This window comes from Oryza brachyantha, chromosome 6 (assembly GCF_000231095.2).
Source record: "Oryza brachyantha chromosome 6, ObraRS2, whole genome shotgun sequence".
Lineage (NCBI taxonomy): Eukaryota > Viridiplantae > Streptophyta > Magnoliopsida > Poales > Poaceae > Oryza > Oryza brachyantha.
The window spans coordinates 21502843-21529950 of NC_023168.2; the positions used below are offsets into that span (position 1 = coordinate 21502843).

The following is a 27108-nucleotide window of genomic DNA, read 5'->3' on the forward strand; positions in this document are numbered from 1 at the left end:
GCACACTTTGGCATCAATCAATTAAGCCCTGGTTCTTGTTGCAAAAAATATATATTGCAAATGTTTTGCCAGATGTTTGCACGAAGCCACGAACCATATATGGGACCTCTAGACTTGTAGTAGTTGATTCATGTTAAAACTTAGAATTTTAATTCAGTAACATAATTAATCACGGCGATAAAGGCAACCACCTGCTAAACTAAGTTTCTATCAAAGTAGTCACAGATGAACATGGGCAGCTCTCGAAGATCGGAATTAGACAGCCATTAATTTAAACTAGTATCAAACTACGTACATGACAAAATCCTCGTATCATGGTATGCATTTTCGCATGGAAAAATGGACGTCCCTCAAAACCCATCACATTTTTTGAACACCTAAACAGGAGGAGCTAGATAAAACAACAGTTTGGCAGCTAAGAGATATCATCACTTCTACAGCTCGTCCTTGTCATACTGCGACGACGGCTCCGTCTCCTCTTTGATGGTTTCCTTCTCTTCAACCTCTGGCTCCTCGACCTCCTCTTCCTCCTCCACGGTGGCATCGGGGCTCAGGTCCAGGCTCTTCTGCACCGACTTGTAGATGCTGGAGGCGAAGTCCTTGGGGTCAGGAAGGTTGAAGCCACTCTCCATGAGGGCCGTCTGGTAGACGAGCTTCGCCGTCTGCTTCAAGCTCTCACTCTGCATCAAGATTACACGAAACAATTCTTATCGTTTGTAACAAAATTCTTTGGAAGCAAATATGATGGGTGACAGAAAGCTTTGTCGATCTGGCAACGGTACCTCGTTGTCCTCGGCGACCTTGTCGCGGAGTTCCTTGATGATGGGATGCCTCGGATTGATCTCAAGAACCCTCTTGCCGCGCATGTATGCCTGCTTGCTGGCATCCGAGAGGGTCTGCGACTGCATGATCTTCTCCATGTTGGCGCTCCACCCGTACTTGGATGTCACCACCACACAGGGGGTGTCGTGCAGCCGGTTGCTGATCTTCACGGAATCGACGTTCTCACTGTCAAGAGCCTTCTTCCACCAGTCGGTTAGCTCCTTGAAAGATTCCTTGAGGTCCTTCAGCTTGGAGTCCTTGCCGAGCTTGAGACCCTCCTTGGAAACGTTCTGGAACTTCTTGTCCTCGTAGTCCATGAGGTATTGCATCAAGTACTCGTCAACAGGGTCAGTGAAGAAAATAACCTGCAAGACAAGATTTCAAGAGTGTTAACTCCGCAGCTATATCAAGAGCCAGATTCTGAGTGAAATTCTACAACCTACTGTCTGATTAACCTTGTTAAATACCACATAGCATTTCTTAGGGTAAAGGCTGGGAGGTGTGTGGAGGTTTATCAATGATCTAGAGGATGGTAAGGCTATGGCAGCATTAGAGATGTCATTACCATCACGTATTGAAACATACAGTATAATGACCAGATTCATGATTCCTCAGTTTCAAAATCTTTGGTCTCGACCTATGGAATCTTGAATGAGTTAAACTAGGACTGAACCTAACAATTCCAGAAACCAACCTATTACAGCAGTACCATGAAGCTACATTGAACTTCTTATGAGGAACCATAGAATACATGGCATAAGACAGAGAAAATGAGGAATCACAGTAACACACCTCATAGTTCTTTTTGGTTAGCCTCTCAAGGAATGGAGATTTCTCCAGTTGTTCCTTGCTGCTTCCTGTAATGTAAAAGATGTCCTTCTGCCCTGGTTTCATCCTTGAAATGTACTCATCAAGAGAGGCAAGTTTTCCCTCCGACTTGGTACTGAAACAGGTACAAGGTCAGTTCTTTTATCCCTGGGAAATATTACTACAGCGATGAATGTGCATTACAATAAAATACTAACGTTTCAAATCTCAGAAGCTTTGCAAGACGGTTCCTGTTAGTTGCATCTTCAATGATCCCAAGCTTGATTGATTTTCCAAACTCATTCCAGAACTTGGCATATTGCCCCTTTTTCTCCTCCATCGCACTCTTTTCTTCATCTGATTAAAGTAGATGATGTGAGGACTACATCATAAATAACAGTATGTTGACCTGTGATCCAGAGAACTCAGTTACCTGTCTTATCTTTGTTGCTGTACTCATCAGGATCTTCCTCAGCAAGTTTTCTAATCATGTCAAGAGCTTTGCGGATTAGTTTCTTCTTGATGGTCTTCAGACTGCTATGTTGTTGGAGCATTTCTCGGGACACATTGAGAGGCAGTGTGTCTGAGTCAACAAGGCCCTACAGAAGTAGGCATAATAGCTTATAAGTTTAGTCTGCATACGTCAATGAATGGAATAGCTTGTTGTTAGGGAATACTAATCCAGTACCTTCAAAAAGCTAAGATACTTTGGAAGAAGCTCATCAAATTCATCAGAGATGAAGACCCTTCTAACATACAACTTAAGGTTTGACTTGTTAGAGTTGTAGTAACTCTCATAGAGATCATGTGGAGCCTTGGGAGGAACAAAGAGCAAAGCTTTGAATTCAACATCCCCCTCAGCAATGAAGTGGCTCCAAGACATGGGCTTGTCATCACCGAAGTCCTACAAGATAATTTGGAATTAAAAGGTTTCATTGCTTTCTGCAAGCCATTCACAAAATGTTCTGCTGATGTAAATCCTACAGTCTGTACCTTAGCAAGTGAGTGATAGAACTTTGAGTATTCTTCTTCAGTAACCTCCTTGGGGCTACGAAGCCAGATAGCCTTCACATCATTCAGAAGCTCCCACTCAGTAGTGGTTTCCTTTACTGTCTTTGTCTTGGGCTTCTTCTCTTCACTCTCTTCTGTCTCTTCTTCCTCAGTAGACTCAGGGGCTACAAAGAAATGGCTCATATGTTGCACTTGCATGCAAATAGCATAGGCATCATCTAAAATATTGAAAAATAAAGATTGCAAACTTACATGATTCCTCTTCTTCACTGGACTCACTTGATTCATCCTCATCAGCTGGCACTTCAACATCAATCTCCTTGGTTGCCCACAGGTAAATGGGGAAATTGATGAACTCAGAGTATTTCTTCACCAAGTCCTGGAAGACAAGCACTACTGTCAACAAATAATACCATGAAATCCTCATGATTATAAGTAATGACATTTATGGGTAATGAAAAGGAAGTTCCTAGGTCCAAGTTATAAAGGCTAGACTGCCAAGGCAGCAGCAATTCATGCAAATACAGCTGCTGAACAACCCTAACCATCAACTACATATGCAAACAACAAGCCAAATGACAATCCCTATCTGAATCTTGCAACAAAGCTGTGTCCACATTCTTAGGTGCTAAGCACAAAGCACAAAGACAATGCAGACGCCAACTACCACTAGCATGTGCACATCACATATTTGATGTTGTAGCAAGAAACCAATTGACAGTAGTAATGGTAATACCTTTAGCTTGTCTTCTTCCAAGTACTCCTTGGCTTCATCTCTGAGGTGCAATCTTATCTCAGTTCCACGGCCCAGGGGTTCATTCCATGTATCCTCAGAGATAGCGAATGATCCATCAGCTTTGGACTCCCACACGTGTCTATTGGAGAGGAATGCAACAGCACAACATTAAGTAGGTGTAGGTTGCAGTAAAGGAAAAAGAATATGAACCAAAAACACAATGAATAGCTGCTGAATTTCAGAGGACAGTAATGCCTTACTGTTTGTCATCGTTGTGCTTGCTGATCACTTCAACATAGTCAGCAACCAAGTATACTGAATAGAAGCCAACACCGAATTGCCCAATGAGATTGAGGTCACCGCTGGTCTGCATCTTTTCCACAAAAGCTGAAAAAATTGCAAGGAATTGGTATCATTTAAGAGTACGTTGAATGTTACTTGGTACAATTGTTCCTAACAAACAAATACATAATGCACAATTGTAGCAAGAGGTTACGCATAACTTAGGAGAAACCAGTAGGAAGGAGTAATACCTGATGTTCCAGATTTTGCAATGGTCCCAAGGTTCTTAATAAGATCTTCCTTGGTCATACCAATACCCCTATCACGAATAGAGAGGATCTTCTTCTCCTTATCCAACTTAATCTACATTCCCCACAGTAGATGCCATGAAGTCAATTTTGAAAGAAAAATGTACCAAACAAAAAAAACTGTTGGCTATGAAGTCCACTATACCTGGATTTCAAGTTTAGCAGTGTCACCTTCACCCAAAACCTCCTTATCAGTGAGAGCTAGGAACCTAATCTTGTCCAATGCCTACATATATAAAAAACACTACTCTTAATTTCTAGGATCTACTATAGCCCAAAAAGGAAATCAGATGCAATGCAAATACATACATCCGAAGCATTGGATATGAGCTCCCTCAGGAAAATGTCCTTGTTGCTGTAGAGTGAGTTGATGATGATATCCATGAGTCTGGACACCTCAGCCTGGAACTCAAACTTCTCCGCCGAGCTCCTGAGGGTCTTCCTCGAGATCGACTCAGCCTCCCTGTATGCATTCCATATTGTTCATACAGATATCAACCGCATGATAAGACCGAAATGATCAGCATTGACCAGAAGACTGTGCACACCTTTGAGCAACCTCAGAGTCGGTAGACAGGCCATGGGGAACGGCACCAATCCTCTCCTCTACCTTGGGCGGGTCGACTAACTCATCAGCGCTGTCATCAGCATTGACTTGGAGCTTCTTAGCTGCAGTACAGAAAGGGTCATGACCGAATAATAATTTGAATCATTCGTGAATTTGCGGTAGAGCAGCGCGTGTGAACTAGACTAGAGGGGTCTTAAATTCACTAATGAGCACAGAATTTACACTGGGCAGGCAGTGTTGATACTTGAAACAGGTGGATTACTCCCAGGACTAAACCCCTATTTAAACCCCGCACAGAATTAGCCCTATTGTGCACAAAAAGTGCGCTGCGCCATACCAGATTACGGATCTAACGACTAGCCAAATCTCGAGACCGCAATAAACCCTACCATTACAACAGATCGAAGTGACCCCGAACCCAGCAGGGAGCAGGCGAGAGAGCCGACACTTAAACGCGAGATCTAGAATAAAAACGGGACTCGAATCACCACCTGAGATCGCACGTAGCAACAGTCGCCTCAACACGAACGGATCAAACAACTATGAGCATTATTTCAAAAAAAAAATTACCAATTCATCACATCTCACTCCCTTACTCGAAGAAGCGGCACCGAAATAACCCCCCAAAAATTCACGCGGAACCTAAGGACAAACAAAGGCCTCCAGTGAGATCCAATCCGCACTGCTCGCCTCCGAAGCTAGCAGATCACAGAGCTCCAACCTAAAACTCACTAAGCCCCCACAGAAAGAAAAAAAAAACACCAAAAATCGCCAAAAAAAAAATCGAGAGAAAGGCAGCAGAGACGTGCCTGGATCGGGGAGAGTGGTGAGGAGGAAGAGGAGGAGAAGCGCGGAGGCGAGCGCCCACTTGCGCATCGTGCCCTGCCCCCCGCTTCACTCGAATCCGCAGCACAAGTGGAGGCGAGACGAGGGAGTTCGTCGCGTTCTAACTCGACGCGAGGAGGAAGGAAGGAAGGGATGGCTCCTTTTAAAATCGGGCTCCCACCCGGAGACCCCGTGCGCCCGGCCGGTCCACGCCGGGGCGATCTCGCCACGTGGACGATTGGACGGCTGGGATGGAGCCTCGTCCACGTGGCCGCCTGTCACTGGGCGACGCTGCGAGCTTGACGTGGAGCAAGAGCGAGCGAGGGGGGTGGTCTCCGCCGTCCGATGCGGGGAACTTGGGGCTCGGAGGGCTGAGATCCCCGTGCGCGCCTGAATGGGTTGGACACGTGGCGGGAGGCGATTGGCGGGTGAGCGGAGCATCGACGTCGATGAGGCTGGAGGTGCTAGAAAGTTCGAAGCGGACGTGCTGAGTGGATAATTAGCTCGAAGGTGGGGCCGGCCGGGGACCACCTGTCAGTCAACGGCTGTTCATGTTGTTGGGCCTGACCCTCACTCACGCTTCGGATCACGCATGACATCTTCAAAGCAGTCGAAAGCCAAAAGGTTACGATACAAATCACAAATGCAAATGGATTTTGTAGGAACTTCTTTAGAAAAAAAATCACATGATCGAATTTTAATTTCTGATCAAATGAACACGGACATGTGTAAGCGGTACAAGAATGGTCCATAACTCTAAAAATTGTACGTTGGATAGAACACTTTCTGGCTTTATACCAGAATGATGCTGGCTGCTTCATACGCATGCGACCAACACCCAAGTAACAAAAATATATCGTTTAATTAAATAAATAATCGACAGAACACCCAAATAATAATTGAATCCATGTTACTCTAAAGATTCCACGCATGATGTATTTACAACAGATTCACATCAAAACTTAGTCCTACCCAAATCTGGACATGTATCCTGGCATAAAAGTGGATGCTGAATCTTACAAGCATTCATTCATTCATAATTTCTTCGGTGTCGGTCTCTCATTTTTGGCCTTTTATCATGGAACATTTGGGAGTCAATAGCAGCACCATTGTTTAATTCCAACACCAAGAATAGACGGAGGAAGCTAACCAAACTAGAGGAATGTACATCAGCTTCGTAGCTAACAAACTCAAACTGCCTCAGGCACCATGGAAGCATCATCGGCGGCAGAATCACACACCCCTTGAGATAGACGCTAGCAATTTATGCTATGTTTCTTCAATGCCCAACTTAAAAGTCTTGGCAAAGGGGATCCTGAAAAGAGAAGTAGCATCCGCTGTTACTCGAGTCACGAACCAGAATTATTCACCAGTACATAACTACACGTTCCTGAGGTTAGAAAGACAATTCGTTCAAAAGAACAAAGATAAATACAGAAGACACTGTGTGGTAAGTATGGATATACAACAAAGAACTATCAAGAGAACATTGCAGAAGATTTTACAATTTCTTGATTTCAGTTCCATGACCAGAGATGAGCAAGAATTACATTCATAAATCGAGGCAAAACTCCATGAAAAACAGATGGATATATATCATGGAATGGCCAGCCACTAAAAAGCAAGTCCCATACTCCCATCCCATCATAAATGAATAGTTGTTAGCGACAATCACAGGATCAGAACTAGCTCTTCACAGAAATGAACACAAAAGGGAATTTCTCTATATTCTCCAAAAACTAGTGATGCTAAAACGAAGCTTCTATGAAAAATGAACTCTCCTAACAACAGAACCGGAGGTAGTGTTGCATTCAAATATTTTCTTGGGTATCATGGCCAAAAAAGCATGAATCAAGCACACTCTGATAAAGTAAATGTCTAGACAATGTAGTGTACTGACTCCTAATTACTCCCTTCGTCCCAAAATATAAGGTTTTTACATGGTTGCCAACATAAAAACTTTGACCATTAATTTCTTCCATGATGTATTATAAACATCTACAAAATTAACATCATATGAACATGCATTCAAATATGAAATTATGAATCTAATGATACCACATGCATTAAACATATACATTGTCAGTTTAGTTATTGATCAAAGCTTGCAAATGTTGATTTCCCTAAAATTGTGTGTGCCTTATATATTCTGGGACAGAGGGAGCATCGTTTTTAGACAATATACTATGGAATCAGCAAAGCATTCAGGTAGCATCTTGAATGCCTAGGTGCAGTATCCATGATATAAGGGAAGCATTTCAAGCTAGGACAATGCGATGCAACAGCCAAAAACCAGTGGTGAACTTACAGAAACAAACAGATGCATGCTGCTATAGAAGCATCTGGATTCTGGAACCTTCAGTCCTAATTTGTTTTTTCTTGATAATCGCTATTTTTTTCAAGCATAACCACACAAGTATCATATCGCTACTAGCTTAGCAGTAGAACCAACATGGTTTTTTCGCTGGAAAGTTACTATGATGTACAGTCCATAGTATCAGTTATTAAATGTTATATTCAGTCAGATGTATGCTGCCTTCAAAGAGGTCAAATATATCCAGCAAAACACATAAGTTGATCATTGTACATATGGATCAACGAGATGAGAGCACACACCCAGCCATACCCAAAAATACATATTCAGTCCAGATTAACTGTTTTTTCGCTACATAATAAAAAAAATACTACATATAAGATAACAGAGAAATTTTTTTATTTTTAAACCTTTTTAAGAAATAATTTTATTACTAAACCTCCGGGGAAAAATATTTTCACCACATAAACCTTTTGGCCACGCCACCAACATTGGCATGATCAAACGGCTTGCCACGCCATTGTCGGTGGCGTGGCAGCATGCCACTGACAGTCCACGCAACGCCCAAAATGCTACGTGCCAGCGTTGTCTTGCCATGCCAATGTTGGTGCCGTGGCCAAAAGGTTCAGATTTAGAAATATTTTCCCCGGAGGTTTAGTAATAAAATTATTTCTTAAAAAGGTTTAAAAAAATAAAAAAATTCCGATAACAGACAACAGCAATACCCAAAAATACATATTCAGTCTGGATTAACTGTTTTTTCGCTACATAATAAAAGAAAATACTCCATATAAGATAACAGACAACAGCAAATCAACTAAACTACAGAAAGCTCTGGAGCATAAAACTTTATTATATATTGGCTCTGTTTATAAGCTTTTATATTATAACTTCTAAATCAAGGAAAACCAATACTAGCCGAGTAGTAGTTATACTCCTTTTCGGAAGGCCATAGACAACCGAAGATTATGAAAGCTACCAAATTGGTATTTTAGATGTATATATAGGTGGTCTAAATTTAGAGGATTTAACCATACTGGAAGGCAAAAGTAGTAGCTATCAAGTTAGTATTTCATATATAACCAGCTACTAGCTAGAAGAAGTGCCTGAAATTAGCAAAAACAGAAAGAAACATAACTGACCTTCATTTCTTTTCAGAATTTGGCAGACTGCCAACAGGCATCGTACCCATGGCACCACAAACTGGGAGCTTTGTAGATCCAGATTTAGCACTCCCTGTGCATTGGATACTCGCAATATCGCAGGCGCCTTGCCCCAGCACCTGACCACTCATAGCACCATCCTCAGCCATTGTTCTGACCTGCATCCCCGGGCTGCAATACATCTGGTCGGCACATCGGAAGTCACAGGAGTTCATAACCTGCGCACCACCAAGGAAACTCCCCTGGTCAACACTAGAAACCAGATCAATGTTCTTGGCTGGCCTCTGATAAGGAAAAGCCCCAATCTCCCCCTCGATCCTTCCTCTAATGTCAACAAGCAGGCAGCGCAGCCTAGAAACCTCTGCCTCAAGCGCGGCGTGATTCTGAAGCTTCTTCATGAGCTGCTGGTTCAGAGCCCTCAGATGAACCACCTCTTCCTCCAGCGAGGCCGTGTGAGCTTTCTTCTTCTCCCTGTACTTCCTCACGGCCGCGCGGTTACCGGACGGCCGCTTCTTGGAGGCATTGTTGTCCGCCGTCGTGGGGGAATCGGCGTCATCGGACGGCGCGGAGACGATCTTGGTGTGGACGTGGACGCAGGTGTGGGTGTGGGAGAGGTCGTGCACGGGCGGGTTGCAGGTGTGGGTGTGGGTGCACGCGTGGTGCTCCGTGTCCTTGAGGATGTCATCGAAGTAGCTATCCATGGAGCAGCTGCCGTCTGGGTCGGCGCCGGCACCGGCGGCCGGGCAGAGGAACGTGTCCGGGTTGGAGAAATCAATGTCCCCGTCGTCCATGGCCGCCCGCCGCCGCCGGATAGCTGGCAATGGAGCGCACACCTGGTCACCAAAAACCACCAGGATTACACAGGGCGCACCAAATTCCGGGAGATCTATCTGGGGATTTCGATCCCGCTCGCTGTTCGCGAGCACAAGGCGAATTACAAACCGCGAAGAGAGAGAGGGAGGGAGGGAGGGAGGTGTTACCGGCGAGAGGAATCGCGCCGCCCGCGGTGGGGGCAGATCGGAGGAGAGAAGAGAAGCGCGTTGGCGTTGGCGGCGGCGGCGGTGGAGTTTGTGTGGCGGTGGAGTGGTGGAAAAGGAAGGGTTGGTTGGCGCGGCGCGGCGTGGCGTGGGGTGGTGCGTCGCCGAGAAGAAACGCGGAAGCGGTCGTGTCGAAGTGCAAAGTGATACCCACGCTGCCACGCACGCAGTGCTATGGATCCAATCATGCGATGCGCTGATGCGCATCGCCTTTGATCCCGCGGCTTTGCTTTTGATCCCGCGGCTTTGCCATTGAGCCTTTTTTTTATATGAATTCAATATTATGTATACGTATGTTTTGTGTATAAGTTTACCATATAAAAGTTTTGCGTAGAGTATTTTTATAGTAAGATTTTCTTATGAAGCCTCGTTTTCTCACGAGGGATTATGGATTTATCTCGGCCATGTTTTTCAATATATTTATATTTTGTGTAAAAGTTTTTTATATAGAAGGTTTTCATATAGTATTTTTAAAGCAAGATTATTTTTGTGTAGGGCTTTGTTTTCTCCTGACGAATTTATGGATTTTCTTTGTCATGTTTTCAATTTTTTATATTATAAGATAGATTCATATGGATGCTAATTAATGCAAACATATATATTATATATAGATTAATAGATAAATATAAAAAGTGTTATAATATGAAATGGGGTACATTGGTAAATATTTCATCCGTTACATATTAAGACTTTTTAGTTTTGTCTACATTCATATGTATGCTAATTAATCCTAGAAAGTCTTATGATATGGAACCGATGGAGTATTTTACACGACATATTGTAAATTTTTTTCACTCTGCCTAATGAATTTCTAAATTAATATCCATATAATTTTGGATAGGACTATTATGAAATGAAATAAGCATAAAATTTATTGAATAGATAAATCTTTTTTTCTTGAGAAATGATATTGTTTTCCACAGTTCTCATTTCTGTTTGCCAAAAGCCCACCATAATAAAATAAGGCCTTGTTTAGTTCCCAAAATATTTTTCCAAAAACATCACATCGAATTTTTGGACACCTAAATAAAGCATTAAACATAGATGAAGCAGAAAACTAATTACACAGTTATGGAAGAAATCTTTGAGACGAATCTTTTGAGCCTAATTAGTCCATGATTAGCCATAAGTGCTACAGTAACCAACATGTGCTAATGACGGATTAATTAGACTCAAAAGATTCGTCTCATGGTTTCTAGGCTAGCCGTGAAATTCGTTTTTTTATTCGTGTCCAAAAACCCTTTCCGACATCCGACCAAACATTCGATATGATGTTTTTACCAAAAAATAATTTTGGCAACTAAACACCAGAGTCTTGCTCAAGTTTCACTACACCTATTGCACATACAGTAGCGTAGAGAATCTCGTTACATCTGTGGTGTACTGGTGTGGTTGTAGTTGTATACTTGTATGGTAGAGGAGAGGCGAATGCGTTGACAAATGTGTTCTTTTGGTATTGTAATCTGGTCTGGTTTGTTTGTCAACATTTTTTTTTTGATGATGCCACAACAACCCAATCATGGACTTCGTATTACGCTATCTGAATCAGAACAGACAATTGCCGCTTAGGAAAACTAATCAAATATATTAACCATCACACTCTACAACCAAACAAAGCAAACACAGCACGGAAAGCTATCCAGAATGCAAAAACAAAATTTGCAACAGCCCAGATTTCCGTACATCGCATCAGCACAGATGGACTCAGTATCAATGACATAATCAGCCTTTCGTTTTCAGCACATATATATTACAAGCAACAGTAGCAGTACACCATGACTCATGACAAAAACAAGAGAAAACATCTGCAAAAACTAGATGGAATTGACAAAAGCTACTGTTAGTAGGGACAGGTCCAGAACTGAGCTGAGCATGCACCAACGGGACGCTTCGCCTGATCGTTGTGGACACTGGACAGACGATACTTCCAACTATTTCTTTTGCTTTGCACGAAGGTCAGCAGCAGCTGCCTTGATGGTGGACTTGGCGAGTGAGGTCGGCTTTAGGACACTCTTTGGATTCAAGGCCTGCCGGATCTTGAACACCGTCCACGCTGTCCCGATGGCATGGCCTGCTGCATCGAGCCCTTCATTGGTTGCAGCCGCCGCTTTCTCCCCATATCTGCAGTGCAGAGCAAATCCAATGTAAGAGCTCAAGAAGAATGTACTCTCTATTGATTTATTCTACTTGAGCAAGAACTAGAAAAAGGACGTGTGTGTGATGTACTGCAGACATGGATATACAGTACACATGTAAGAAGTAGTAGAAATGTATATATAAAGACGGGAAAAATGAGTGCAGAGGAGAATAGCACATACTTGTGGGATACAAGACCAGTAGTTACAGTTGATGACGTGGACAAAACATTCGTTCCAGCCACTTCTACTGCATCACAAATCTTCCCTGTTGGCACCAACAAATGATATGTAAGAAAAACAATGTTATCAAAATCAAAAGTGCTCAGCCCCAACAGATTGAATTGCCAAAGAAAATTACTATTTCAAGGAGTGCTCTCCATGCAAATCTCTACATCATGTTGCTTATTCGTTATAAAGTGCTATTTCATCAGAAAACATGTGAGCAAACAGAAATTTTCTTTTTATTTGTATCTACCATGTTGAGCTAAGACCAACTGGCAGGTTTTTTTTTTAAAGTATAATCAGTAGTTGGATGCACTAAACTAAAACTCATTGGCAGCAGCTCTTAATATGAGCAGATCCAGAAGGTACTTGCTAAACTAAACGAGGAAATAGAGAACCAAGAAAAAATACTGCTAACAATTATTTCAATCCAAATTTAAGTCACCAGTGTATATGTTCTGCTAACTTATTGGCAAAATTTGTATCCATCAAGTTATGTAAACGCACATGATATATGCAGCTTAAAATCCCAACCAAAGCCTGCCTTACTTCAAATAATTATGACTTATCCAATGCACCCACAGGAATATTCAAATTATAAAAAGAGAAAAAAAAATCCTGCCTCGTGGGGCATGACATAGGTATCGCCTTGGTGTAGTTTAAGGATTACAATAAATTGTTAAATTATGAAACCAGGTTTCATGTTTGAATAAAGCAAAGATGTCAACACTCGCCATATAATTTAAAATTATCAATAATGCCAAGCAGACACATTATGTAATACTAACATTAGTTTAGATACCATAGAGAAGTTAAAAGAACCGTACCAAATCCATCAAGTGAAGCAAGAACAATCTCTCCAGGCAATAAACTAAAAAACTTCTTGCCAGCCTTTGAGTTAGCTATTGAGCTCGTAAAATAGCCAGTAACCTTTACAACTCCAGATAGTATTCCAGTTGCCACTTTCTCAGACATTTGTGTCACCTTCTTGGCCCTGCGAACAATTACAGGTATGAAGTATTTGAAGCAGAAAACTTCTAATATTTGATCAGCACAATATGTGTCTGCAATGTCCTAATTTCACATAACACTTCAACCACCAAAATCTAGCAAAACAAAGTTGAGACCACATGAATTTTTAGAACAGAGGCTACACGGTAAAAGTTGGCCATCACACTACAAATGATACAACCACTCATGGAAAAGGGTCTAAAATCCTAGTATTTAAATGCATCCTTATGCTAAACCTACATTAGTGTAGATTGTAGAATGATACACGATATATTATAAGCTCAAAACTGTATGAAGATGGTATACTTCAGAAATAAGGCAAACAATCCAGGAGCAACAATATCACAGCTACATAAATACCACAACTTAAGTTATTTTTAAGAAACAATTTGTTCTAGGATGGGTGTCTGCAATCACATGGGTCCATTACTACATACTTAAAATTTTCCATTATGACATATACATGGAATATATATGAAACATGGAGAACTAAAAGCCTGAAACTACATTCATGTCTGATACTAATAAATCTCAAATCATACTGATTTGTTGGCAGCAGTTCAAATCACAATTACAATAGTAATATGAGAAAGCCATTACCTTTTAATCCGCCTCAGCATCTCAGGAGTGACCTCGGCGTCGGCGTCGCCGGGCTGCATCCTCTTCTTGAGGACCTCGTTTCCCCACCGGAGCCTCTCCACCGTCACTTCCCCGCACCAGAGAATCCCCTTCGCTAGATGCCCGGCGCCCGTGGAGATCGCCCTCGCCACCGCCCCGCCGTACTCCTCCACATTTGGCGCCACCGCCGTCCAGTACGCCGCCGCCTCCACCTCCTCGCGCACCTTACTCGCCAACGCCTCGCCGCCGACCACGGACTGGACCGAGAAGCTGGTGTACGTGGCGAGGATGCCGTCGAGGCGCAGGTCGGGGTGGGAGAGCGTGAGGCCGTAATGCAGAGGCCCCGGATTGGGGTCGTCGGCGGAGGGCGGCACGGTGAGGGAGAAGGAGTAATGGCAGGGGTCGAGCTTGACCGCGGCGACGTCGCGCGCGAGCGGCCACTGGATCGGCTGGAGGAGCGCGATGGCGGCGAGGGAGGTGTCTCCGGAGCGGATGCGGAGCAGCGAGAGGTCGCCGGCGGCGAGCGGGTGACTGCGGTGGCGGTCGATGAGGTGGAGCTGCGCCCCCGGGATCCGCAGGAGGACGTCCTCCGAGGGGGGAGGGGCATTGGCGTCGTCTTCCGCGGTGGCCGGAGACGCCGGAGAGGAGGGGCCTATCTCGACGGGCGCGAGATCGGCCATGGTGAGCGTCGGGTAAAGCGGCGGCGCCGAGGGCGCAGGGCTAGGGTTAGGGTTAGCGCTCGAGGTCGAGGTGCTGTAGTAGTACGACATGGGAGCGCCGCGCGGGGAGTAGTTTATGCCGGAAACGGAGGAGGAGGAGTCGTGGGGGAGACGGCGACGGCTCGCCGGCGACGTGGCGGTTGTATAGGGCTCGCCGGCCGCGTACGTGGCGACCGCGGCTGGTGGGGTCCACGCGGTTGAGGAGGGTGGCGGGTCCCGCATGGCTGTTTGGTTGGTTGGTTGGATGGGTTTGTTCTCCGATTTAAGGCGATGCTGTACTGTCAATGACTTGTGGGTCCCGGAAAGCTGTTACTTCCACTCCGTCTATCTGGAGCCCACCTGTCGGTGAGGCTATTGGCGGGTCGGTGGAGTGTGCGGACCTGGGTAACCGGCCCACGTGGAGGTCACGCTGTCCGATATCGGTCAAGATGACCAGAAGCTACCCCTCCGTCCAGATTCCTTCCATCGGTTTGAGGGCGCAATAGTACACTACTGCATCGGTGGGTTTTTCTATAATTCTATTTAATTTTAAAAAAATTTAGTTCAAAACTTTATATAATTTATTTTTAATCTATTTTAAATCCGACTCTTAAATTTTATAGGTAAAACAATTGGATCCATTGTCACCCTTAGGCTCAGCCCGACAATATCGAACACTTACTTCCTTGATTCCCAGCCCAGCCCAACTTCACCCCTCGACCTTCATTATCACACACACATCGATTCTTTGCTTTACACATCTACATCCACCATCCAACTTTCATGAGCAACCGTCTGAGAAAACAAAAGGTTTTCCGCAATGCAGTGCTCAAAGGCAAAGCATGCCTAGCTAGCTCTATCCTGCATCTGCATGCAACGAATATATGCCCTAATCTACTTGCATGAGCAGCAAAAAATGACTCAGGAATATGTCCTCTCGAGTCAGCTTCAAGATTAACACGTAAAAAAAAAGGGAGAATAAAGGCGAAAGCCAAGTTAGGTATTTTGTGTGTTCTTTGCTTGCTTGGATTCGATTCTGCACTGACGGCTAAGTTTACTGATATACACATATCGCACTATCACTGGTGGCTGCACCTAAATTCGTTCGCCTTCTGGGATTCCGAGTTTCACGTCAAATGGTTCTATCCTCGATAGCAAAAAAAAACAGAGAGAATCGAAGAAAAAAAAAACATGACAGCGAAATAACGAATAGAACTATATCATTAGCACATAGATATTTCAACTTCAACTTTACTATATCCACATATTCATTCAGCTGTTACGCATTAAGCAGAAAGTAGCTAGTAACCTTTTTCTGCAAGTTATTGTTCACGTCAACCACACGATGGGCAAAAGCACCAGCTAAACCAAAATTAGTGTCTAATTTAATTAATTAAGCTCACACATTATCCATACCATTAAGCTGGAGCAGCTATAGATATCAATCGGTAGGGTTTGGGTTCAGAAGGTGACGAGCAGGTCGCTGTTGGGCTGGGCCGGGCCGGGGTTGGAGAGCATGTGGACCACCTCGCGCATCGTGGGCCGGGCCGTGCTGGCCTCCTCCACGCACACCATGGCCACCTTGTAGAGGTTCACCATCAGCGCCACCGGCTCCGGCGAGAGGCGGCGGTCGGCCACCGCGAGGACGGCGGCGGTGTCGGAGCTGTCCGGCAGCTCGGCGGTCACCTTGCGGACCCAGTGCACGATGTCCACGCCGTCACCGAACCCGCCGACGGGGCGGCGGCCCGTGATCAGCTCTAGGAGCACCACACCGAAGCTGTACACGTCGCTCTTCTCGTCCACACGCAGCGTGTATGCGTACTCTGCAAAATTCATACAGTTCAGAGAAGTGATCAATAATTGGTCAGATAATAATATACTATCATTCCATTACTAGACATTAATCAATCAAAATATTGACCAATACATTTACCATTGAATTCTTGATCTACATGTTCCATTTCTAAGAGGTATGCCACTACGGCTTAACACTAATAGTATAAACTAAGATAATGTGCATTTTCATAATTATATGCAACGGCAGCCACTCAAATCCTGTTCAAAATCGAGTTGTTTATGCTTAGAGGACTCCCTCGGAATGCATAATTTTTTTTGCAGGAACAGTTTAATTCTATAATTCAGGCGAAATTCATCCAAAGCGAATAGGCCGGAAAGCTAGAAACTTCATCAAGATTCGAACTACACAATTTACTAGCTACTTAGAGCAGGTATAATAGCAGGCTATAAATCATCTATAAACATATTTTAAAAAGATAAGAGGACAGAGAGAAGAAATGTGAGCTACTAATTTATAGCTAGCTGCACAGAAACTCCAAGACAGAATGTGTATATGACATATGAGACTATGTACTGATGTTTTATATATAACTATTATATAAATTGACTATTAGATTGACTATAGATAAATTGGAGCCAGTCTCTTAGCTAGTGAGCTGTCGAGTCAACAGGAGCAGATCTACCGTGGAGGTAGTGCCAAGATACGGTAGAGTACTATATTTCCTCCTCCTTGGCTTCTCTGTCTCCGATCAATTATCCAAGAGAGAGGCAACAAATCTGAATGCTACTGCTTCAGTAGTAGCCAAGCGCCATGTATTAAGGCTCCGTTTAGTTTCCAAATTTTTTTCCAAAAACATTACATCAAATTTTTTGACATCTAAATAAAATATTAAATATATATAAATATTAAAACTAATTACACGGTTATGGAGGGAATAATGAGACGAATCTTTTGAGTCTAATTAGAACGTGATTAGCCATAAATACTACAGTAACCAATACATGCTAATGATGGATTAATTAGACTCAAAAGATTCGTCTTGCGGTTTCCATGCGGAATCTGAAATTTATTTTGTAATTAGACTGAGTTTAATACTTTAAATACATGTTTAAAGTTTTGATGTGATATTTTTAAAAAAAATTGCAAACTAAACAACCCCTAATCCGAAGGCAACCAACCATGTCTTGCCTTGCCTGCCATTGACCATACAGATGGCTACAAGATCTGCTCCTACGGACTGACAAAGCCATGGTAGAGTCCAAGAAACAGGGATCACTGATCAGAATTCGCTGTAGTCGAAGTCACTATGCAACCAAGGTCTGCTGGACTCACGTATGACCCAGAAACAGGGGCTAGCCATGGAAGACAATTGACCATTCATCACAATCACTAGTACAGCCTATCTCAAAAAAAAAAAAAAATCACTAGTACGGCCATGTAACGGCAAGATACTAGTGGCACTGTAGCTGTAACTGGTGTAGCTCTCTCTCTCTCTTGATAAAAGTTACACTTTGGCCCAAAGGTAACATTTGTCCGCTCCCCAGTTGACCGTGCACAAGGCAACAAGATCTGCCAGGGCAAAGCAGTGCAAAGCCAAGAACAAGCTGCAGTTGTACAGTGTGTACAGTGCCAAGTGCAAGTGGAACGTGGTTGCATCTCCATGCAGTGCCCTCCATTAATTATTAGCTCCACGTAAAGTTAGCAATTTTTGAATGGCACTTCGTATCAGATCAGTTCATTCATTTGGGACTAGAATGATTCTTTAATTAGCCATGGTTCAGATAAAAAGTGTGTTCTTTGTCATGGTTCAGATAAGAAGTTTGTTCCCTGTCATGGTTAAAGAAAAGTTCATTCTTTTTAAGTTTGAACACATGGATCAGTATAAAGCAAGCACGTTTCTGTTCTAAATGATCAGTACACTATTTTTCAAATAGATTCATTTATGTAAATTTAGTTATAATTAGGGATAAAAAGGAGCCAAAAAATAAAAAAGTTCTTCCTATTCCATAATAAAGGAGCCCTATAATTTTGTTTGCATAAGGTATCCCACTTCATACAATTAAATATAAAATATAAAATAGGGTATGGGACGATTAATGACTTTGAAAATGTAAAATATTTGATGAGAGAAGTTGTTGGTGCGAAATAGGAAAGTGGGAGATTAATGGTGGTTAGTTACCTGGCGCGATGTAGCCGTAGGAGCCAGCGATGGCGGACATGCACTCGGAGGTGGCGCCGCCGAGGAACTTGGCGAGGCCGAAGTCGGCGACGTGCGCCTCGAAGGCGGAGTCGAGCAGGATGTTGTTGGACTTGACGTCGCGGTGGATGATCCTCGGGGCGCAGTCGTGGTGGAGGTAGCAGAGGCCGCACGCCGCCTCCGCCGCGACGCGCGCCCTGGCGTCCCACCCGAGGTGGCCGCCCTTGCCGCCGTGCAGCATCTCCCCCAGCGAGCCGTTCGGCATGTACTCGTACAGCAGCAGGTTCGTCTCCCTGTTCGACACGAACCCCAGCAGCCGCACGATGTTCCGGTGCCGGATCCGCCCCAGCGTCGTCACCTCCGCCGAGAACCCGCGGTCGTGGTCGCCGCCGCCCCGCCCCACCAGCCGCTTGATCGCCAGCTCCGTCCCGCCGTGTGTCACGCCGTGGTACACGATCCCGGCGCCGCCCTTGCCGATGATGTTGTCCTCCTTCAGGCACTCCACCACGTCATCCGCCGAGAAGTCCAGCTTCTGGAACGCCGTCATCTTCCACGCCCCCGACCGCCGCCGCGCCGCCTCCCGCCACGCCTCGCACCCTTTCCTCGCGCCGAGGAAGGCGATGACCAGCGCCGCGAACACCACGACGAGAAGCACCAGCATCTTCTTGGAGTCCCACGGCCGCAGGGACAGCGACGATGAGCCCGCGCCGGCCATCGACGGGGGGCACGCGTCGGCGACAGGGCCGCCGCACAGGCCGGGGTTACCGACGAACGAGCTCTCGTTGAACACCAGGAACTGGCCCTGCATCGGCACGGGGCCGGAGAGGCTGTTGTAGGAGACGTCCAGCGTGGTGAGGCTCGTCATGTTCGACATCTCCGGCGGGAGCTCGCCGGACAGCCTGTTCCTTGACACGTTGAGCGTGCACAGTATCTTCAGCGACGTGATGCTCCCCGGTATCTCGCCGGAGAGGCCGTTGCGGCTGAGGTCGATGGCGGCGAGGGAGGCGCAGAGAATGAGCTCCTCCGGAATGGCGCCGGTGAGCGAGTTGCCGCTGACGTTGAGCCTGGACAAGTTCTTGAGCCTGCCGATCTCCGGCGGCAAGGCGCCGGAGAAGTTGTTGGACTCCAGCGACAGCGTCTGCAGCGCCGGGAGGTTCCCGATTGCCGGAGGAATGCGGCCACCGATCCCGTTGTTTCCTAGCAGCAGCATGCCGATCTTGTCGCCGCCGATCACGTCAGGGAGCTCGCCGGTGAGCAGGTTGTCGGTGAGCTCCACCATGTTCGCCTGTGGGAGGTTGAACAGCCCGGCGGGCACCGGACCGGTCAAGTAGTTCTTGGCGAGGCGGACGCGCGTCAGCGTCTTGCAGTCGCCGAGCGACTCCGGGATGGGGCCGAACAGGCCGTTCTCCATGAGCACGAGCATCTCCAGCCTCCGGCCAGCGCAGAGGTCCGGCGGGATGGAGCCGGTGAGGTGGTTGGTTGCCAGGTCCAGGATATTGAGGCGGCCGTTCTTTCCGAGTCCGGCGGGGATATTGCCGGTGAGGTTGTTGTCCCACAGCTGCAGCACCTCGAGCTGCTGAAAGTCGGCGACGAACTCCGGTATGCCGCCGCGGAGATGGTTCCGGAACAGGTTGAGGAGCTTGAGGTTGGACAGCTTGGCGAGGCTGGGCGGAATCTCGCCGGTGAGGTCGTTGACGGAGAGGTCGAGCGACGCGAGGCTCTTGAGATCACCGAGCTCCGGCGGTATCTCCCCGGAGAGGCGGTTCCAGAGGAGGAAGAGCGTGTCAAGGTGCTGGAGTCGTCCGAGCTCCGGCGGGACGGGGCCCGTGAGGTTGCAGCTGCTCATGTCGAGGCGGACGAGCGCGTCGAGGTCGCCGAACTCGGGCGGGACGCCGCCGTCGTACTGGTTGTAGTAGCCGATGTACATCTCGCGGAGGCGCTTGAGGCGCGCGAGTGAGGTGGGAACGCGGCCGGAGAGCGTGTTGCCGTTGAGGCCAAGGTACTCGAGGGCGGCGAGGTCGCCGTAGGTGTCCGGGATGGCGCCGGTGAAGTAGTTCCCACCGAGGTGGAGGTAGCGGAGGCGGTCGTGCGCGGCGGAGAAGGGCGGGAGCAGGCCGGAGAGGTTGTTGTTGTAGACATCGATGAGCTCGAGCGCGGGGAAGTATCGGGCGTCAGCGGCGGCGGAGTCGGAGTCGGGGGCGGGGAAGTGGCCGGAGAGGTTGTTGTTCGAGAGGTTGAGATAGCGGAGAGACGGCAGGGTGGGGAGCTCGAGCGGGAGGTGGCCCGGGAGGCAGCAGGCGGCGATGGTGAGGTTGGCGAGGGAGTCGAGCAGCGCGAGCTCGGGCGGGAGAGAGCCGGCGTGGAGCGGGAGTGCGGTGAGGTTGATGGCGACGACGCGGGAGTGGTCGTCGCAGGTGACGCCGGAGAAGGAGCAGTGGGCGGGGGACGCGGCGGCCGGGTCCCAGTCGGCGAGCGGTGCAGGTGCGGAAGCGGAAGGGGAGGGCAGGAGCGCCGCCTTGAGCTTGGCGAGCGCGTAGATGTCGCGGTCGGGGGAGGCGAAGGAGGAGGGTGGTGGGACGAGGAGGAGGAGGAGGAGGAGAAGAGGGGGAGGCATCGTACGTGATGGTGATGATAGTGAAGTGAGGTGAGGTGAGGAATGGCGGGGAGGTGGCGTGGCGGGAATAAAAGGGAGAGGAGAAGAAGGCCAGGCGCGCCATGGACTGACGCCGTCAGCGTCGGAGGGACGACGACGCGCGCCGCGGAGACTGACAGGCCCCTTGGCTGTTTTACAAATGAACTCCTTATCAAAATATTTATCTTAAATTTAGACAGTTGCTTTTAGGTTTGATTTTTTTTATTTATGAGCGCTTATTTTTCAAATTGAGAAACAGTGTATTTGTTCACAAAATTTCTATATAGAAGTTGATTATATCATACTTTTAAAAGTAGATGTTTTAGTACCTTCGTCCCAATATAAGATAATGTTTTATATATTTTATTTGTTCTAAATTAGATTATTTTTGTATTTTTTTATATATTTTATTTGTTATAAATTAGATTATTTTTGACCGATCATTGTACTTCAGTCGGCAGGTACTCTTCTTTACGCGAGAAAGACTATCCATATCTATAGATCTCCCCTGTGTCTTAGTCAAACCCTATCCACATAAGTCCTTATTTTTTTTCTCAACGGTAGATTCAAACCCAATGTGTTTAAAATAGATAAAATGAACGATAGTTTCATTTGAGATTTGATAAAACGAACACTATTCTATTTTTTTAATTTATATGATTAGAAAACTAAAGATGTGTATAAGTACAAATTTAGTCCGAGATTGTGATTAGGTATGATGAATTGTGATGTCTAATAATGGATCAAAGAAAAACGATGAAAGAATAACGATATGAATTTAGAATAAAGTTTTGAAAGAGTCTGTTTGTAAAATAGATTTCCCGAGCGGTCTAAAGTGCAAAAGATACAAACGGAGACGGCGTAATACAACGTCCTGGCTCTTGTCTCTGGACGAGACGGGCGACGTGAGTGACAGAGATAAGCCAAAGCGTTTGCTTGCTCCTACTGCAGCTCTACTCTCGATTCCAGAACGCACCACGCTGCTGTCCTAAAATATGCTCTAATTATTTTAGAGTTCGGATACGGATTTAAGGGGTTGTTTATACGGGGATAAATTTTCTACCCCTCATATCACATCGGATGTTTGGACACTAATTTGAAGTATTAAATATAGACTAATCAAAAAATTAATTTCATAAATGAGAGCTAATCCGCGAGATGAATTTTTTGAGCATAATTAATTCATAAATAACAAATGTTTACTGTAGTATCATATAGGCTAATTATCGATTAATTAGGCTCATTAGATTCGTCTCGCAAATTAGTCTAAGATTATGCATGGATTTATTTATAAATATCCAAACATCCGATGTGACTAGGGCTAAAGTTTAGTCCCTAGAAACAAACACCCCAACGGCTTTCAGGATTCGGAAAAACACAGTAATGGAAAAAAAACACATAATTTAAGGTGGTGTTTAGATTGAGAAATTTTTTGGAAGAAGTGTCACGTCAAATGTTTGACTGGATGTCGGAAGAGTTTTTCACGGCTAGCGTGGAAACCGCGAGACGAATCTTTTGAGCCTAATTAATCCATCATTAGCACATGTTGATTACTGTAGCACTTATGGCTAATCATTGACTAATTATGCTCAAAAGATTCGTCTCAAGATTTTTTTCATAATTGTGTAATTAGTTTTTTGGTTTCTCTATGTTTATTGCTTTATTTAGGTGTCTAAAAATTCGATGTGATGTTTTTTTTGAAAATTTTTCGGAACTAAACTAGGCTTAAGATTTTGTGCTGGCTTGATCCTATGAAATACGGACTATCTTGAAATTAATCCCGAGAGCAACTGCTGCCACGACCATCCATTGCTTCTTGCAAGCTGAGCGCCAGCCACGCCTTCTTTCTGTCGCTCGCCACAAAAAAGTTGTGGCCTGTCTTGATCTGTGATCGATCGAACGGCCAACGGCGTAGTACCCTGTACCAGCTTAACTGACACGGTACTTTTACTAGCATCTGCATCCTGCAACTCTTGTGACCTTTCATGCACTCACCCAGCTCAGCTGCTGGATTCATATCACAAATCTTTGAGGTGTGATGGAAAAACGGGGACATGCTTGGATTGTTGAAAAAAAACACCAGGTTTGATCCATTGCAAAGGGGCTTTGCAAATCCAAAAAACAGGAGCACTCCATAATCCTACTACGGTTTGCTTTGCTACTGGCACTGGAGATGTAGCCTTTTTTCTACTCCATAAACCCATGGCCATTGCTTTTCTACTACTATGAAATCTGAGCAATGAAAGTGTCCAGCACCAGCAGAAAGTGGAAGCCAGGTCTTCTTTCCGAGCTGCTGCTAGTACAGTAGTACTATCTGCAGCGGCGGCAGCGCCTGTGCAGTGTTCATGCGTGCTATTGCCACTGCTACCGCTAGCATAGCAGAGTAGCAGCAATGCAGCATTGCTGCTCCTGCTACTACTTTCCTCTGGTCGCCTAGGCCATGAACTGATTGATTTTATGGTCAGGTCTTCGCGTAAACCCAAAGCAGGAAACACACTTGTGAATGCTCGCCCGGGACCAAGGCAGGCTAAGTCTACATTCTACGGGCTGTTTAGATGGGGCTAAAATTTTTAGTCTCATATCACATCGAATGTTTGGACACTAATTTAAAGTATTAAATATAAACTAATAAAAAAACTAATTTCATAAACGAGAGCTAATCTGTGAGGCAAAATTTTTAAGCCCAGTTAATCCATAATTAGAGCATGTTTACTGTAGCATCACATAGACTAATCATGAATTAATTAGGCTCAATAGATTCGTCTCGCAAATTAGTTCAAAATTGTAGATGAATTTTATTAATAATTCACATTTACTATTTAACTTCATCACTCGTCTCGTCAGGGTGGACTCTTCCAGTGCATTCAGTATTTCAGTTCAGTTTCTCTTGCTTTTCAGCGCATTTTTCAGCTTCATCTCTTTCTCCGCGCACATGCTTGCTTATACTGATATGTTATATTTAAATTTAAAATTACTTGTCATAATAATTTATTTTTAATATTTGTTTTTAATCACTAAGAATACATATTAAAAAATTATTTATATATTGATTTAATTATTAATAAACCATTTAGCTTGTGATTCACATAAGAAAAAGACTACCGCCTTTATTTATGGCATGACCTGTACAATGTTCGTCGTTTCATGGAGTACTAGGGGTGATATTTTGGCTACATATTTTTAAAAAGTAAAATAATCTGTAAATAAAATTTATATATATATATATTTAAAATTAAACTATGATTAAAAAATCTTAAAATCAAATCCAAATTTAGATTAAAAATTAAATTTGGCTTATAAATATAAGTGAAAGTGAAAAGACGAGAGTTTTATCAACGCCAAAACAGGGACACGTACTTGGGTGATGTTTGTTTTTTGTGAATACTTTAAAATACTAGCCAAGAGCTCATGCAATGCGATAAATTTTCTCAATAATTAGCCAAGGGCTTTAAATATTACCTTCGTCAAGATGACAAAGATACCACATACTCTCCTGCACAAAGTTTAAACAAATGGAGAGCTGGTTTTGGAGAGCATTCGCATGCTGTACACTATATTAACATCATGTAGCACATCTCATACACCAACATATTAGTGTAAGTGTTATGGTGGTGACAAATTCACCGCACCACTACTGTTTTTTGTAGGATCGAACAAGATCAAACAAACCTATCAGAGGGGGGGTGAATGGTAGGAAAAACAAAACCCAAAAATCTTTCGCGGAATAAAGGATTACCTCTGTCGAAGAAATTGACGCAGGCTTGCTACCTTGATCGCGTCGCTCCTGTGTCGCCGCTATCTTGATCGCGCCGCTCATGTGCCACCGAGCAGATCATCGAATCGCGCCACTCCTATGACGTCGATCGGATCGTCGGAATCCAAAAAATCACCAATAGATGAAAGCCGAAAACGTAGATTGAATGATCTTGACTTTATTGCATCAACTGGTATTTACAAAGTGCACCAACAGCACTCCTATCAAAATCGTCGATCTAGAATCAACAACTAAGTCTCACAAAAAGCACACCAGGGGCATACTCCTCGGTCTCTATTTATATCGAAAAGTCTATCACCAAATAGGAGTAGGACTCCTTATACTAATATGGCTCATCTCTTAGTTTTCCTAATTAAATCCAACATGCCAAAATCAGGCGTGCTACAGTAGTCCGACTGCTACAGTACCCGCCGCGCTACAGTAATCCGGGTCCGCTACAGTAATCCGATCCGGTTGCTACAGTGCCGCGTGCTACAGTAACGACGCTGCTACAGTGTCCGAACCTGTAGCAAATTTCTTTCCTTTTCTCATCCAGTTTTGATCTGATTTACTTCCCGATTTTTCCGGCGCTTACACACACAACATGTGAAGCCCGTTACGATTCCATCCCACACGGTGTTGCTGCACCATGTGCCAACTCGTATTCAATATCGTCATCTGGCATCCTCGATCGTCCGAACCTCAGCTCCTCCTTGAGCCTAATCACGATCACACCGCCATTGACCGATATTGACCTCAAGTCACCTGCACAACTAGAGACAAACCAACCGTTTCCGAGCACAGATATCGTAACCTGACTCACATTAGTTACACACACTCGCACCAACACCTTAATTGCTTCCAAACCAAATTCAATTTATAAACCAAATCGCAAGCCAATTGTTCATCAGAAAATATTAATCATGCTTATGATCTTACATCTTTAATTTTGGATCATCTGATTTTGTGGTAACATAGAGTATAAACAATAACATTGAGTAGTGAAAAGAATTACTTTAGAAAGATCACATATTGAACATTTATATAGAAGGTTTGCACGAATTATACTGTTTATAACTTAAAAAACATACCGATAATAATCTACCATTGATAATGATAATGAGAAAAAGTAAAGTGGTTCCAACTCTGTTGGCTGGCACCTGATGCTACCTGCTTGTCAACATTATACTAATTTGGTGGCGTTGACACTTGGGTTTACTAATATCGCTAATAGAAGTGGACAAGATGCATCCTGTTTAATAAAGGCGCAATCAAAGAGCCAAAAAAATAATAAAAGTAAAGTGTAGAATCTACGGTCATAAATCCACTATGGAATTTCCAGTGAGCACAAGTCCAGCTTCTGCCACATGAGGGCATATCCACACGGTCGACAGCATAATACTAGCTTCCACTAAACTAGACTTACCAACACGATTAACCATTTAATAATCGGATCAGTGGAGTAGTGTATGTAGGTAAGTTCATGATAAGGATCGCCTGCAATTACAGCATCTCACAACAGAAACTCAGAAAAGAATTTTGGAATGCAGGATTCTCAATAGAAAGGAATAGGAAAATATAGGATTGAAATGTTCGATCAACTCAAATACTATGGATTTGAGAAATACAAGAAAACTACGGAAATAATTTGGAACGAGCACAGGACAAATCCAGGAATTAGAAGAAAGAGACAGACACAAAGAAATTTTTATAAAAGGTTAGACCTCAGGTTGAAAATCCTCCAAAATTTCTACGTTTGTGACATTCATAAGGAATTTCAAAGAAATTTACAATCATAACATATTTCTTTGGAATATAGATTTTTTTCATAGGAATTTTATGCTTTAAAATTCCTCTATTCCAAACAGCCCTCGGTATGGAACTATGGATCGCAGCATTTACCATCAACAACACATTCATCCCCCATCTCTCCATTAACCTGCTCTTTTTTGTTTTATCATTTACTAGTAGGATGAGATGTTCTCTACTACTAGTGGAGTAGCAGCTAGCATCTACAAGTGTCAGCGAGTGGGTGCAATGATCCAGGCAGTGATCCAATGGAGAAGAGAGCTGGAGCTGCATCTGCATGCATGTGGCGTGCTACACGAAAAGGCTACCCTCCCCTCCAATTCCATGAGTTGTTTTTTTTATGCTGCGGGGTTAATTA

The 27108-nt window shown here is 44.5% G+C and overlaps 4 protein-coding genes across 4 annotated transcripts; all 4 read right to left on the bottom strand.

The window, feature by feature from the left end:
- Positions 1-247: 247 nt before the first annotated feature.
- Positions 248-5484, bottom strand: LOC102719971 (endoplasmin homolog). Its single transcript, XM_006657287.2, has 15 exons — positions 5344-5484; positions 4515-4635; positions 4276-4429; positions 4112-4192; positions 3910-4021; positions 3637-3763; positions 3377-3515; positions 2893-3019; positions 2623-2804; positions 2318-2533; positions 2063-2228; positions 1848-1986; positions 1615-1765; positions 783-1187; positions 248-680 (listed from the first exon to the last, which is right to left on the bottom strand). The coding sequence occupies exons 1-15, from the start codon at positions 5408-5410 to the stop codon at positions 435-437; spliced, it is 2433 nt and encodes an 810-aa protein (XP_006657350.1). The 5' UTR covers positions 5411-5484; the 3' UTR covers positions 248-434.
- A 598-nt stretch (positions 5485-6082) lies between these two features.
- On the bottom strand, positions 6083-9963 carry LOC102721653 (basic leucine zipper 23-like). Its single transcript, XM_006656431.3, has 3 exons — positions 9817-9963; positions 8816-9669; positions 6083-6674 (listed from the first exon to the last, which is right to left on the bottom strand). The coding sequence occupies exon 2, from the start codon at positions 9625-9627 to the stop codon at positions 8818-8820; it is 810 nt and encodes a 269-aa protein (XP_006656494.1). The 5' UTR covers positions 9628-9669; positions 9817-9963; the 3' UTR covers positions 6083-6674; positions 8816-8817.
- A 1475-nt stretch (positions 9964-11438) lies between these two features.
- On the bottom strand, positions 11439-14800 carry LOC102721935 (protein EARLY-RESPONSIVE TO DEHYDRATION 7, chloroplastic-like). The gene is made up of 4 exons (XM_006656432.2): positions 13845-14800; positions 13061-13227; positions 12192-12276; positions 11439-11994 (listed from the first exon to the last, which is right to left on the bottom strand). The coding sequence occupies exons 1-4, from the start codon at positions 14630-14632 to the stop codon at positions 11805-11807; spliced, it is 1230 nt and encodes a 409-aa protein (XP_006656495.1). The 5' UTR covers positions 14633-14800; the 3' UTR covers positions 11439-11804.
- Positions 14801-15788: 988 nt separating this feature from the next.
- LOC102722222 (leucine-rich repeat receptor-like kinase protein FLORAL ORGAN NUMBER1) lies at positions 15789-21189 on the bottom strand. Its single transcript, XM_006656433.3, has 2 exons — positions 18538-21189; positions 15789-16383 (listed from the first exon to the last, which is right to left on the bottom strand). The coding sequence occupies exons 1-2, from the start codon at positions 21167-21169 to the stop codon at positions 16022-16024; spliced, it is 2994 nt and encodes a 997-aa protein (XP_006656496.2). The 5' UTR covers positions 21170-21189; the 3' UTR covers positions 15789-16021.
- Positions 21190-27108: the final 5919 nt, after the last annotated feature.

Bases quoted from the DNA above. Each gene is read 5' to 3' on its own strand.
- LOC102721935 (XM_006656432.2), bottom strand. From the start codon at position 14,632: ATGTCGTACTACTACAGCACCTCGACCTCGAGCGCTAACCCTAACCCT. The intron at 13,228-13,844 runs GTAATGGCTTTC...AATTGTTCGCAG, and splicing joins ATGCTGAGGCGGATTAAAAG to GGCCAAGAAGGTGACACAAA. The intron at 11,995-12,191 runs GTATGTGCTATT...TCTGCACTGCAG, and splicing joins ACTGGTCTTGTATCCCACAA to ATATGGGGAGAAAGCGGCGG.
- LOC102721653 (XM_006656431.3), bottom strand. From the start codon at position 9,627: ATGGACGACGGGGACATTGATTTCTCCAACCCGGACACGTTCCTCTGC.
- LOC102722222 (XM_006656433.3), bottom strand. From the start codon at position 21,169: ATGCCTCCCCCTCTTCTCCTCCTCCTCCTCCTCCTCGTCCCACCACCC. The intron at 16,384-18,537 runs GTAACTAACCAC...TGAATTTTGCAG, and splicing joins CTACGGCTACATCGCGCCAG to AGTACGCATACACGCTGCGT.
- LOC102719971 (XM_006657287.2), bottom strand. From the start codon at position 5,410: ATGCGCAAGTGGGCGCTCGCCTCCGCGCTTCTCCTCCTCTTCCTCCTC. The intron at 3,020-3,376 runs GTATTACCATTA...CTTGTCTTCCAG, and splicing joins TGGAAGAAGACAAGCTAAAG to GACTTGGTGAAGAAATACTC. The intron at 2,229-2,317 runs GTACTGGATTAG...CTACTTCTGTAG, and splicing joins AGTATCTTAGCTTTTTGAAG to GGCCTTGTTGACTCAGACAC.